Genomic DNA, 14,155 nt, shown 5'->3' on the forward strand with positions numbered 1-14,155 from the left:
TCCAGTTAGTTGGAATTTCTTAGACAAACTCTTCCATTCAGTAAGTTATAATTTCTGAGATAAACTCATTCGTGCCAGTATAAGATAAAATCTCTCAGACAAACACGATCAAAACTGTAAGTTATAACGATCAATATATTCCTAAGTTATAATCTCTCAGACAAACTCGATCATATATTCCTGTAAGTTATAATTTCTCGACAAACTCGATCATATATTCCTGTAAGTTATAATCTCTCAGACAAACTCGATCATATATTCCTGTAAGTTATAATTTCTCAGACAAACTCGATCATTCCTGTAAGTTATAATTTCTCGGACAAACTCGATCATATTATATTCCTGTAAGTTATAATCTCTCAGACAAACTCGTCTACATTTTATTCCCTTTTGAGATACATGTAAATCTAGTCCTGTATATATGGAACGTAGGGACGTTAACCGAGGCTCTTACTCGTAGGTCAGAATTTACCTACCAAAATCATCCATTCCTGTAAGTAAGTTAAAATCTCTCATATATACTTAACCATTCCGTAAGTTATGATCTCTCAGACAAACTCATCAATTCCAGTTAGTTGGAATTTCTCGGACAAACCTACCATTTAGTAATTTTAATAACCAGAAATCGGATAATCAAATCCAGTTGGTTAAAATCTCTCAGACAAAATCATTCATTCCAGTAAGTCATAATTTTTAAAGCAGCCAAACCCACCCATAAAAAACACGCTACATGTACCATGATTTTCATTATTAAAATTAACAAACATCATTCATTAAAAGCAAATCTCCAGGAAACATTGGCTGCATGTAAAATGAGAAGTTTTGTTATTCAAACTATTTTAAAAAAAATCCAGTTACAGATTTCATGTACTCAAGCTTTCAGTGAAATGCATATACACGAAATTTTTGACGATGTTGTTAAATCAATGAATAATGAAAATGTTTGTCACACGACTTCTGCGTGCTTACCGACAGACAAATCTCACAACTTTCGCTAAGTAACAGATCCGTGTAATATAAGCACGGTAGATGAACGACTTATATCCAATAAGAGATATATAAATGGTTTATGTCGCGGGGTAAAGCTGGTGATCGGCGTGTGCCGAGATCAACTTGTGACCTCAAAGTGTCACCGCTAGGCCCCGACAAGTGAGCCTAATTACACAAATATAGATATTTGTAGATCTCGGTTTCAGGGTGAGGATTTTTGATACAGACACGCACAGGACGTAAGTCTCTCTCCGTCAACTATCAGGCACTCGCGCCGCGGATCGTGTGGGGACGGACAGGAAGCGCCTTACTGTGATGGAATGGTTATACCCGAGGTCCTGTTACAGATTTCATGTACTCAAGCCTTCAGTGAAATGCATATACACGAAATCTTTGTTTTTGGAGAGGAGACGTTTATATATGATATGATAAGTGTACAATACATCACCTACGTAAAGCGGTGTCAGTGTCTCCCATGGAATACCAGAGTTATCCCCACGGCGCCAATAATTATGCTAGGTCGAAAATATAATGCAACTTTTTGTGTATTCATTCAATTCTTTTTACATTCGCAAAATTAAAGTGAAATAATTAAATATTCTATTATTACGAGGAACATGTATCCTCAAGCAGAGAGAGAGATATTGGATACTGTTTCTTCGCCCTCCAATATTTTATTTGTGCAAGAAGTAGTTTCAATGCAAAAAAAAAGTATTCGGTTTTATCTTGAAATTATGGAAAGCTATTTTAGTCACATGACATTTTACAGAACTTCAGAATTTCGTAGAAATGACAACATCCTTCCAGAATAAAGCATTTCTCTTATCTTATCTACAATCAAATGCATCATTCAAATATAATAATACATGGGTTAAAAAAGATTTATATCGAAATGTTTAGAGACCAACAATTAGATATATCAATTTCCATTATTCCTTTAATCCAATGAAAGTTTTATTGTTTACATTACTCTTGAAGTGACGAGGATTTCATCTGAGCATGCTCTTTAGCAAAATTGCTAAATTTTCCTCACCAAATTTAAAATGATATATTTCACCGCTTATACTAATCTTTTTAAAGATAAAAATCGATTTTTAAAGTAGGCATGAGTATTCGCAGTGGAAATACCATGACATTAATAATTCACCATTTTTAATATGCCTATCCTATAGCGAGAATTCAGGTGAAGTTTGTTCCTATTTTGTCTGTCCATAATTTCCAGTGCACAAAATTATAAATAGTTCTAGAGATTTTAATTATTCAGAAGAAAATTTGAAAAACCACCTGAACTTTTCATTGATCAAAGCAATATGAACAAAATATTAAACTTCAAAACATGCATAATTTATTTTGTTGTTAGTCGGAAAGTGTTTCAAAAAGGAGAATATATACAGTGAATAATAAGTCAATTCTTCAGAATTTCTTTTCAGTGAATTATGTTGGGTGTTCCGGGGATTAAGTTTTCTGTAAAAATTTATGCAAACTAATTATGCATAAGAACTTAGGCATAAACTTTGCTGTTGCACCAAACAATAGCGATTTTTTTGGAAAATTAATATTTCTTTTAAAAAAAGATGAGAATATGATACCATCTTCAACAAAAGGATTAAAGCTAAATTTCCCGTGTGAATTTCTTCTTCTAACGTAAATGTATTTATTCTGGAGGAGATTAATGTAATCGGTATTATTTAATATCGTCAAGAGAAAAATGACATGCTATAACCTCTATCTCTGTGTGAAAAACATCAATTAACTTCTTAACACTGACTGCACTCTCGCCAGGTAGATAAGGTGTGCATCGCGCTCTTGAGAGACTTATAGCTAATCAGAATAAAAAGATCATCCAAATGGTTATAATGCTGATGTACGACTTTAATTTGACGACCAGAACCTACCGGTATCTCCTTCTATTAAAAGCAAAAAGAACAACATAGAGGCCATGAAAGAGTAAATAATTTGGGGGTGTTGTTGTCATCAATAATTTTAAGTAGAATTGAATCTTGACGTAAATTTTTTTCATAAAAATTAAAAGTTCAATCCAATTATTATCAAATCGTAAATAATTGTATTAAAGGTTATACGTTAAATGAGCTCTTTGACATGCAAAACCCGGTCCGCCTGATATATAATATAGTATACGTATCTAGATTTTGACTTTGGTAACATTTCACCACGACTTTCAAACTCTGTGACATAAAAGGAAAAAAAAATACAGTAAGTCATGACGTTGGAAATTAACATTGACGTTGTCAAATCAATTAAAAGTCATAACGTTGTTATAACGTTTTGAACCTTATACATGCATATTTTAAATCTTTAAATGAATTTTATTTTTCAAAAGTTAAAAAAAAAATAAAAGGGCACATAATGTTCAATGTTTGAACCTTCTTTTTTGAAATATTTAGATGTTTATTAATAAATCTTAATAATAAAATTTTAATTACTGAAATGCCAAAGGCACTCTGTGAATATTCTTCTTTCTATTTTTCTCACTTGTTTGTCTTATAAGGAGAAAATGTATAAGTAGTTTTCCCTTTCAACCTCCTTCAATATTTTTTTTTCAGTTAGGTCATTACAAGTCTTTTATTTCTATATAGCGTCCGCATGCGCTTTGGGTGAATAGAGAAAAAAAATGAAAGTTTACATTTTTATACTTCCTACATTTCAATGGAACTGGTGTCATTTTGAATTAAAAAAGGTATTAAATTAGTATATTGAGGGGGTGAAAAATAGGAGAGATGGAGACATTTCACCATTATTGAAAATTGGTTTATCACGAAAATTCTAAAATCTTTTTACTATTTTTGGTGAAAGGGGGGGGGGGCTCTTATAATGCATACTTCGTTAAGTAGGGTATTTTTTGTGGAACGATATCATTTTGAGGTTTTCATATTTTTTCCTTTGGTACGTGAACAGATGATGATTAAGTGTAATAAATATAATTTGGGAAAAAATCTCCAACAAGCTCCGGGGTTGAATATCGGGGGTGAGGTGGGGTTGACTCCTGCATGTCCACGAGTACATGTGAGCTGGTACTACGGACCTGTATGAAAAAAGCCACGGCAATCGGCAATCCTCGGCTGACTCCGCTACGCTCCATTCAAACCTCGGATGTGATTGGTGGAGGAATACGCAACAGATCCTTACATTTCTCCGCCGGAAACTGCCTTATCACTCATTCCATATCTCGCTCTGCATAACGTTCTTCGAAAATGTTTCTTAATTTGTGCAATTCTTTATCGTAAACAGGTTTTGGTTACATCGTCATGTTAATAGGCTTTGAAAGCAAGAAGAAACTGTTGAGTGTGCCACAAAATAACCCCGATTTCAAATGTATGACATTTGAAAAAAATTCAAATAAGATCACATGACTGAATCGGCAAGATGGTAATATTGACGTCCGAGGTTATGTGCGAAAAAGTCATCCGAGGAATATGAAGCCACGGCGATAATACCTGACGTACCTCAACAAACGCATTGCGTAAAATGACGTTTTTCGTACCTGTGACAAAATGGCTACACTTTTATTGATGCTTGCATTTAATTCATGTAGACCATTACTGTAAAGATTGTGCAATTTGTAAATCCAGCATTAAATGTTCTTTCAAGCTCCATACATGATTGCTTTATATCTTACATTATTTTATATATTTTTGATATGTTACTGAGACATATTTAGTAACAATACAGTGACTCGTGCGTTCATAACAAAATGGCTACACTTAAGAAAGCCTTCCTAATATTTACGTTGGAAAAGTAATATAAAATGTATCAATTAAATTAATCTAAGAAATATATGTACTAAAAGATTATTCACCAAAATTAATATTTGTCTGATTTATGTCTGGTACACATCTCCATTTCGGCTAATGTCAGTGTAAGGAAACGATTTCTTCTGTTAGACATTTTAATTACGCACTGAACAACACTAAATTCATGAAATTGATACAATAATTTAAAAACTCAACAATATCTTAAAGAATGCATATATTTTATTGTACCCCCTAAATTTTTTAATTCATAAAAATAATAAGTGCATTTTTCCAACCTTTTAGTTGCGCGAACAATAATTGATGTAAAAGGTTATACGTTAAATGAGCTCTTTGACATGTTAAAATAATTTTAAATTATTTAAAAGAATATATAAGAATTAGTATTACTTGAGATAACATAAATGATTTTATTTTTAACATAAATATCATCCAAACGCCAATTTCTCCGTGACATAAAGAGTTAAAAAAAAATACAGTAAGTCATGCAAGACTATTTTATTTCTAGACTCCAAAAAATATTGATTGATTTTATCATATAATTATATTTTACAATGTACTTGAAAATAGAATAACGAAATTTCAAAATTTCAACTATTCTGAATTTTTCCTGCCCGCCTTATTAAAATTCTGTCTAAAGCCGCCAAATTTTATGGAACCGGTGGTAGCTGGTTTGGATAAATTATACTATATCTAATTTAGTTGGCCTTCGCTAAATTAATTCATTTTTTTAAGCAAGCGCAACACATTCATGGGATCAGTTTGACATGGAATGCAGAGAACACCCACCAAGGCAAAGTGATGGGCCTTACAACACTGTATGATGCACAGTGTGTATGCTTAGAAATTAAGCTATAGCTGTTTCTTTATCAGTACTTATGTAGGATTGCCCTGGATGGCCCCATTCGCCAACTCGACCAACTGTCATATATAAAAATTTGAATTCCTAAATTAAAAAATTGTATATATGACGAATTTTAATGTAACAATTCAAATTTTTATAGAGGACACCTCGTTCAATTCACACTTTTCAGCACACTCTAAGATATTTTAAAGTTATAACCGTAAATAATCATACGCATTTGTTTGTTTTTTTTTAATTTGTAAAAAATATAAAAATCTTGAAATTTTACAAAATATATAAATGTGTATATATGATTAGTTAACATAGAACAAAAAGCTGCGCGAAAAGGGAGCACAATATAAAAGAATAAAATATACAATAACAAAAAAGTTGATAACACGCAGCTCCTATTAAACAAAAGAGCGTGTAAGGCACAGTGTATTGTTTTGGGTTACATATAGCATTTCACGTAAAAGCAGTCTGTACAATCAGGCAGTGCATGGTGTCTTCCAGAAATGGTCCGTACGAATAAACAGAATTATAACAATTTCAGAGAAATCGGAATAAATTTTGTATTTTTATGACGTGTCTTTTGTGTCTCTTCAATAGTGGCGAACTTGATGAGACGATACTATCCAGTTTCTTGTTACATAATCACAATATTTTGTTCTTTTTAGCGGAAGTCGTCTATTGTGACGGGGGCACCCCATTATACACGGGTCTGATTGGGGAGATAGAGGCACATTTAAATCTATCGTTTCTCTGTTATTCCACCGTGTCACCCGTGATGTACATTTAGGAACACATTTCTGAGCGGCCTTTTAAAGCGGTTCCATCTCGGTCCTCTTTTATCACTTTGTACAAATCTGTACAGTAAGTTAATTAGACCTTGTCTCTTTTTTTGATCTAATTTTCTGTTAATTTTTCACTTTTTCTCCAGCAGCTCCTGCAGTGCCCCTATGTAACTCTGCGCCATCTGCAGTGTTTCGTACTTGGATAGTTTCTGGTCTTCTCCCGCCGACGGAATCACCTCTCGCAGACGATCGAACGCTACATTCAGACTCTCCATCCGCCGTCTTTCTCTGGCGTTTGCCGCTAGTCGTCTGCGCTTCAGCACGTCTTTACTTGGAGCAACTGAAGTTCGCTTTTTAGTTTTGGTAGAACTTTTCAATGACACTTTTTCGCTGTTTAGAGAGTAGATATGACTAGCGTGGAATCCGGAATCACCGGGGAATAAGAAATGGTTTGGTCGCACCAGTCCGTGACGTGGTGTGAGAGGGGTGTCGGGTGTGGAGAGGGGCGTGTCGCTATCACTGGGGATATAAGAAGAGGGGGTTCCAAAACCGTCCGTATCCATGGTATCTGTTGGGAGACTGCTGTTTAAATCCTGGATAGAGAAAGTCAAGGCACACGGCATCCCTGTCTTCTGCGCGGAGTCTGTGTCGATAGCAGCACGCATCACAGACGACGGTAACATGAACGAATCCATCCTGACCAGTTCCTGCATCATATTTGTATAGCGTCAATATCTCTTCTTCGTTAAGTTCTCTAAATTATTAATTTCTATCGTAAAATAGTTTTCCAGCTGAATTGTTTCAGTGGCCCTTTTCTTGAGTTACACATGGGGTTTTAATTTCATTTCGACATCCCCTGTAGTTTTGTCGATATTTAACTTAGTACGCTGGTTATGGGGACCACACTGCGATGGAATTGTACAAAATAAGACAGCTGGGGAATGGAAATGCAGTTAACTATTACTATATCTCCCCCTATTTATACTCTACCTGAAGAAATTGGATAAAAATTTTAATCGACCAATCAACTGGTCGGTTGTCGAGTCATCTATATTTCAGCAGTCACGGTCCACTGGGTGATTCTCGGTGCGTACCCATCGACACGCCCATAAACAATGCCATCCATATTTAGTTGACAATCTCTGTATCTCAGTTCAAGAGAACTGTGCATTTCTTTGAATTTTTGTTTATTGTTCCCGGAAACACGAAGAGGTTCTCAATGCGATAAAGTGTCTGCACCCTTTGGTGGCGGAGCTTTGGGTCCTATAGCTGCGCATTTTCCAATAATTGCAATTATTTATGTGCATTTGCGTCCTGAAATGATTTACTCCCGAATACCAACACAGATCGTCGCTGTGCATACCTGCAAATTCATGCAAATAAATGAACCCGAGTGCAGACGAGGAGCAACCGTACACTGCATGTCGACCGGGCTTTACAGTTGCAATGATATTGCAGAATAAAATAATTATCACATGAAAACGTAAGATCAGCTTTTTTCTCTCAATTTCTAGAGAAGTAACTTTGTATAAAAATAAGTGCTATCAGAATACCTTTGGCGAGAGATTGGACATTTAGCCGGCAAAACAAGATCTGTTATGCGTTTAAAAGATATATTATCTCTTCGAAAAAATGTTTTACAGATAATCTGTTCTCATTTCTGATTGATTAGTCTCTGGACTGAATGTATCAGTTAACCAGAGTATACCGCCTTTATGTCAGAGATATCCACTGATACATATCAATAAGTAAAATCTCGATTTCCTTTTATTCCAGATTTGTTCTGTTTTAGCATTGAGGTACACGTGTGAGCGCCGCACCGCGCCACTGCATTATCAACTGATCAAGCGGAGATATGTAAATAAAGCTTTTCATTGACTATCCATAGTCCCCACGGTGACGATAAAGGACTTCTTTTTCTTCCACGAATTTTATTTTGTAAATGAGATAAAAACTGCAACGAACAGGAATTGAAAGATAATCTTACCGGGATTAGGAAATCTGTGCGTCTCGTCAAAGAGAGAGAGTGCAGGGGTACGCTTTTCCCAAGGTATTCCGAGATTGGATTGGATAAAAAATTGGCCATTCAATAAAATTGTGCTAGGTCACATCTCATGATAAAAAAGCTGAAACAAATAGGTCAATTCTACGGCATTTTGAATAGAAAATAAACAAAATCATTTTAAAAATCGGTAATTTTACCTGGTTCGTCATTTTTCTTTCTATATTACAATCCCTTTAATTCGTCGTATCACATGACTTTTCTCTCGTTATTTTGAGAATCTGATTACTTTTTTTTATCTTCAAATTTGTAATACTTTTATTTTTTTAAGCACTCATCTGGAAAATTGAGGCATTAATTTTCTTTCTTTTTTTTTTGAAAATAATTTTCAAATATTTTTTATGCCCTATAGTTTAGCTGAGAATCATCGTGCTTCAAGTTGTGTTTGCTCAATTTAATCATTTTTTTTATTTATTGTATCTGGGAATGAAAGCTATTATGTATGATAAATGCCTCAAATATAATGGCCCCCTTCAATGAATATCTTAATTTTACTTTATATATAGATTTACTTTTCACAGCTATATATCTAACATTTATTGGCCATTTTCAATTTGATAAAAATTCAATTAATTAAGAAATATGATATAAAAAATTTCCCTCAATTTTAATATATTTTGTATAAAACTGCTTTTTTTTCTTCCCGAAAATACTATGCGCAGACTTGAACAAACTTTATATTTCTACCAAAGATATATATATACAAGAGTTATTACTGACAGAAAAATAATGCGTATTGTACAGGTTTAGATTGTACAGTGCGCTCTGTTTTCCATAAGAAAAAGATCAGGAAAAAGGCATACCTTTTGCTTCTTTTGGTTAGATACCAAAAAATGGCATCATTTCTTTCTTTTTTTTTTTTAGGTCAGTGGGTCATATAAATGTGAAAAAAAATTATTGGAAATATTTACAATATAATCTCTTCTTCAAAATATATATTATTGAAATTTATCTGAATATATCGTTCTAAAATACAATGTATTGACTTTTCATGGCCAAAATTGGCTCTTATCATTATATAGTCCTTTCCGACCAAAACAAAGAACAAGCACTGAAATATAAGAAATTTTTTATCACGTTTTACTCTTTTTTTTACATGTAAATCCACAATATTTGAATTTGAATTTTTAAAAAAAAAATCTTGTAAGGAAAACCTCTATGAACATCTAAACAGTTTCAAGAAGTTGTGTGATTAATTTTCCCTCTGATCTTTTAAAATGTTGTTACATTTGATGAATTATGTTGCCTTTTGTGCCAGTGGGAATGAAGGGAGAGGTAAGATGAGGTGCATGCTAAATTTCTCAATTTAACTTAAAATTATTTAAATAAAAGCTTAAAATGCTCCAAACCAAAATAATGTATGCGCGATATATTGCGCAAGGGGAACCTTAGCCACAAAAATCTATCTACCAGTAAAACTACATTTTTTGCTGCACCGTACAAGCTGCAGAAACTCGGGGTCTTTTTTTTGTAAGTACAGAAGTTATTCGTCACTGTACAGTACACCGAAGATCACAGCTGGGACTCGGCAAACGCGGGAAAAAGAACCCCTCATTAGTCACCTGTTACCCGCCCCAGCAAAAAAAAAAATCCTCATCAAAGTTTAATATCAACATGAAATATTTACTTTACTTTTGATATTAATTTTATGTTTATAAATCAAAACTTAAAACAATCTCTCTCAGACTCTGTCTCTTTCTTTCTCTCTACTCCCTTTCTCTGCTTCTCTCTCTCTCTATCCCCTCTCTCTGCCTATCTCTCGACACGAGAGTATGACTGGAACTCTCGTGCCCCCTATCACCTGTTTTTAAGCCTCTTTTTGTACAGCTGTAAAAGAGCGGTTGGTGTTGACATACAAAGTAAGAGGTGTTTAGAGATAACAAAGTAAGACGGGGAAATCCTTCACCCGGATCCATCCCGCTGCTGGGGTCCCCAGTTCTTCTTTTAAAATCTCTCTGCATACAAAACTTCGTCCCCGTCAAATTAATCTTATGTTAATGGAGAAAAAAGAAAATCTACCGCATCTAAATCTTCTTACCTCTCAAACTTTATTCAACTTGGTAGGAGGGAGAAATTGTGTTTTATTTTTATCTGTGTCGCGTGCCGTACACGTGCCGTGGGCGATATCTTTGATTTGTCAACTCTAATGCTTATGTTCATATACGCAATTTTTGGCAACGTTTCAAGTTTACCTTGAACACAGCTAAAAAGAATCCTTTTCGCATGCTGTGGTATGTACAGAGATCTATTTGCGAGAGCTTACAAATATCTGAAGAAATGCACAGGCAAAGGTTATTTAGTGGCAGCTAAACGATGAAAGTAAAAAAATCGGTTATAACTTATAACCTTATTCCCAACTCCCACCTTGTATAGTTACTAGCAGTATATTAATTTTAAAAAGTATTAAGAAATAATGAAACTTTAATATGAGGGTTTTAACTTTTAGAGGAGCTGGGAAAAGAATAACAAAATATTGCAACAATATCAGTTATTGGTAGATTATTTATATTTCGCTTTTTGTTGCCAAGTCCACGTATTTAATTTTACTGGTCCGTGTTTCACATGGGTAGACAAATTGAAATCAGATGTTGTGTACAAAGGAAAAAATTAGCTCCAATCAGATAGGTGGATTTTATTCAATGTCAATATATATATATATAAATTCAAACCTTTTTATGAAATAAAACTGAGTAAGTGCATTTTTTAAGAAAAACAATAAACTCTCATTAGTCACACTCTCATTTAAAAGTCTACATTTCATTTTATATTTATATATTTTGTAGGCAATGAAGGACAATGTATTGTTTAAAATGAAAGTATTTTTATTACAATATGTTGGAAAACCAATGACAATAATTTTACATGACTCATCTATGTTTAAAAGCAACCTTATTTTACACCAAATGCACTGTAAAAAATAAGTGTTTTATAAATAAACACCATATTGCAACAGATAATAAACACTTCAACGCGTTTAGAATTTAAACACCTCACGAAGTGTTTAAGAAATAAACACGTTAGAATGTTTAAATTCTAAACACATGAGGTTTAATATTCAACACTTCAAAAACACAAAATGTTTAAAGATTAAACACTGAATAAACACTCAGAGTTTAATATACATAAACACCGTGAGTGTTTAAAATTTAAACATTTCATGTTTAATTTATAAACGTTTTCAACCTAAACATTTAAACACTTAAACATGTTTATTTGATGCAACAGATAATAATCACTTAAACATGTTTAAAGGTCAATTTTTAAACACTTCAACGTGTTTATTTTACAAAATAAATAAATACTTAAACGTGTTTATAAGTTTTAAACATTTTTATTTGAAACAAATATAAATCAGTACAAAACACACTGCGGTTGATAATGAATATGTTGTACATAAAGCTATTTTTAATTAATTGATTTAATGTTGACTGAGGGTTCAAACTTTATAAACAACTGAAACATTAAATAACACGTTTACCAACACATGGACACATTATTCAATTTTGGTTGAAAAAAATAGCATTCTCAAAATAAACTAGCATGAAGATGTAAAATCTGCATCTTTAAACTAAACTCCAATAAATTGGTGTCGGGAGGGCGGGGGAGGGTCTTTGAAATATGAAAAAAACATAATCGCTTAATAAAATGAATTGTTATACCTTTAAAAAATTGTTCCTATACAAATCTATACAGAAAAAAGTCTAACATTTTTAATGTTTTGCTGAGCGGGCATAAAAAAATCGATGTTGGACCGCTGAGTGAGATGTTGGACCGCTCAGAGAGATGTTGGACCGCTTACGTCACAGAATGGGCGGAGCTTAATCTCATTTACATTCTTTGGTTTTAAACAGTGACAGATCTAATGTTACATTACGGAATATAGTACAAAATACACGTGTGTCAAAAAAATATAAATAAAATGAAAGGTATAACAAAACATTTATTGACAGAATTCTCGGGCAAAATGACTTTTGTCAGACCCTCGAACCAAACTGTCTGTCTTCGGCCTAACGGCCTCAGGCAGACAGTTTGGTTCTTGGGTCCGACAAAACGCATGTTGCCCTCGAACTCAGTCAATAAATGTATAATGTTTTTCATCAGTAAAATTTAAAACATTTTTTAAAAAAAAGGTTAAATCATCCTTTACATCTTTTTTAATAAATAAAACAAGCAAAATGATGAATAAATATGATACAAAAAACTGAAAATGATATTTGTTGTCTTGGTACAGCATGAATAATATGTACTTGTATTACACTAATAAATCTAGTTGTAAATGTTACAAGTTTATACTTTCACAAATATTCAGAGTTTTAACCAAATAAAGACATTTTTCCAGTTTTGAATTGTAAAGGACCAATTCTTGCTGCTAAACAAGAGATGCCGGGGTATCACTCACTCAATATCCATATCATATTCTAACCGAGTTAGTCTAGCTCCTCTGGTTGCGGGTAAAATTCAGGTTCTTCTACAACGGATGTTGATCTCCAGTTTTCCATTCTCCAAAATTGCATTCACCCCAAGTAGTTCTAATTTCTTCATATCCTGAAAGATGGATGAAAAAAATATTCACTATGCAAATTCAGATACTTATCTGTAAAAGAATAGATCCACATAAATATCGAAAAAAAAATGTTTGTTATTGTTCACGCCAATTTAAATTATATTATACATACTGAGAAACAAGTTTGGAATAAAAATCTGCAATTCAAATACCTGTAAATCATACATGTATAAGCGTACATGTACAGTCTGTACACTAAAAAAAAATAAATGTTCATGTACCTGTAGGAGCAACTCAACAGCAAAATTTAAGAGAATGGGGGGGGGGGGGGGGGCTACCTTGTCCCAAGGCCTTTTCTATCATGTATCACACTCCCTCAAAAAAAGTAAAGTTTCCTTAAAGAATACATGTACGTGCACGGGCTGAAGATAAAATTATTGTTGGTAGATGCGCTAGCTGCAGATCTGTAGCGTAATAGTTTTATGTATTAGTTATGGTCAAAGGCAAATACATAAAAACCATAACGCTACAGATCTTCAGCTAGTACATGTGCGAGTGTGGTATTGTTGCATGTTAAGGAGCATAAATATTAGCAAGGGTAGGTTCCTAATTGGATTATTTTCATTTATCAGGAACCAATGGTGTGTGTGTGGGGGGGGGGGGGGCTTTTTCTTTTAAGACTCACCTCTCACGGTTAAGTATGATCTTCGTTCTCAGGATTCACAGTACCAGATGAATGTCCCTGCAAATTTTAAAATTAGATATCAAGACTACATAAGCATTTATTTGTCTACCTCTGCGCATGGCCGGATTGCACTCAGACGATTACTAACTATAGGAAACAATCCTGCATTTCATAAATGAAAAACATTTTAGATATCTAATGTATTCAGCATTCTTTTTTAAAAGAAATGTATAAATATACCTCTTACTTCCTTGCTAGATATGGCGTTTCTTGTCAGTATGTGCGTGATTCTGCATCTTCTGCGTTCAAATGGCATGTTATGACATAATCAACTGCGTCATTTTCTATCACAACGTATTAAACACTGGTTTTTAATTTGCAATTTCAATATAAATGCCATGTGTTTAATTTATAAATATATATGATTAAGAAATGAACACTTGTTAAACACCGGTGATTAAAATAACGATACAATTATAGAAAATATCATAATATTTGTTTCTATT

At 33.4% G+C, this 14,155-nt stretch overlaps 1 protein-coding gene across 1 annotated transcript; it reads right to left on the minus strand.

Annotated features, from left to right (window-relative positions):
* Window positions 1-5,855: 5,855 nt before the first annotated feature.
* LOC134239006 (neurogenin-1-like) lies at window positions 5,856-7,690 on the minus strand. The gene has a single exon (XM_062721149.1). The coding sequence runs from the start codon at window positions 7,112-7,114 to the stop codon at window positions 6,530-6,532; it is 585 nt and encodes a 194-aa protein (XP_062577133.1). The 5' UTR covers window positions 7,115-7,690; the 3' UTR covers window positions 5,856-6,529.
* Window positions 7,691-14,155: the final 6,465 nt, after the last annotated feature.

The sequence above is a fragment of the Saccostrea cucullata genome, unplaced genomic scaffold (genome assembly GCF_032062105.1).
Source record: "Saccostrea cucullata isolate Sc308-1 unplaced genomic scaffold, CSIRO_AGI_Scuc_v1 ctg4436, whole genome shotgun sequence".
NCBI classification, from domain to species: Eukaryota; Metazoa; Mollusca; class Bivalvia; order Ostreida; family Ostreidae; genus Saccostrea; species Saccostrea cuccullata.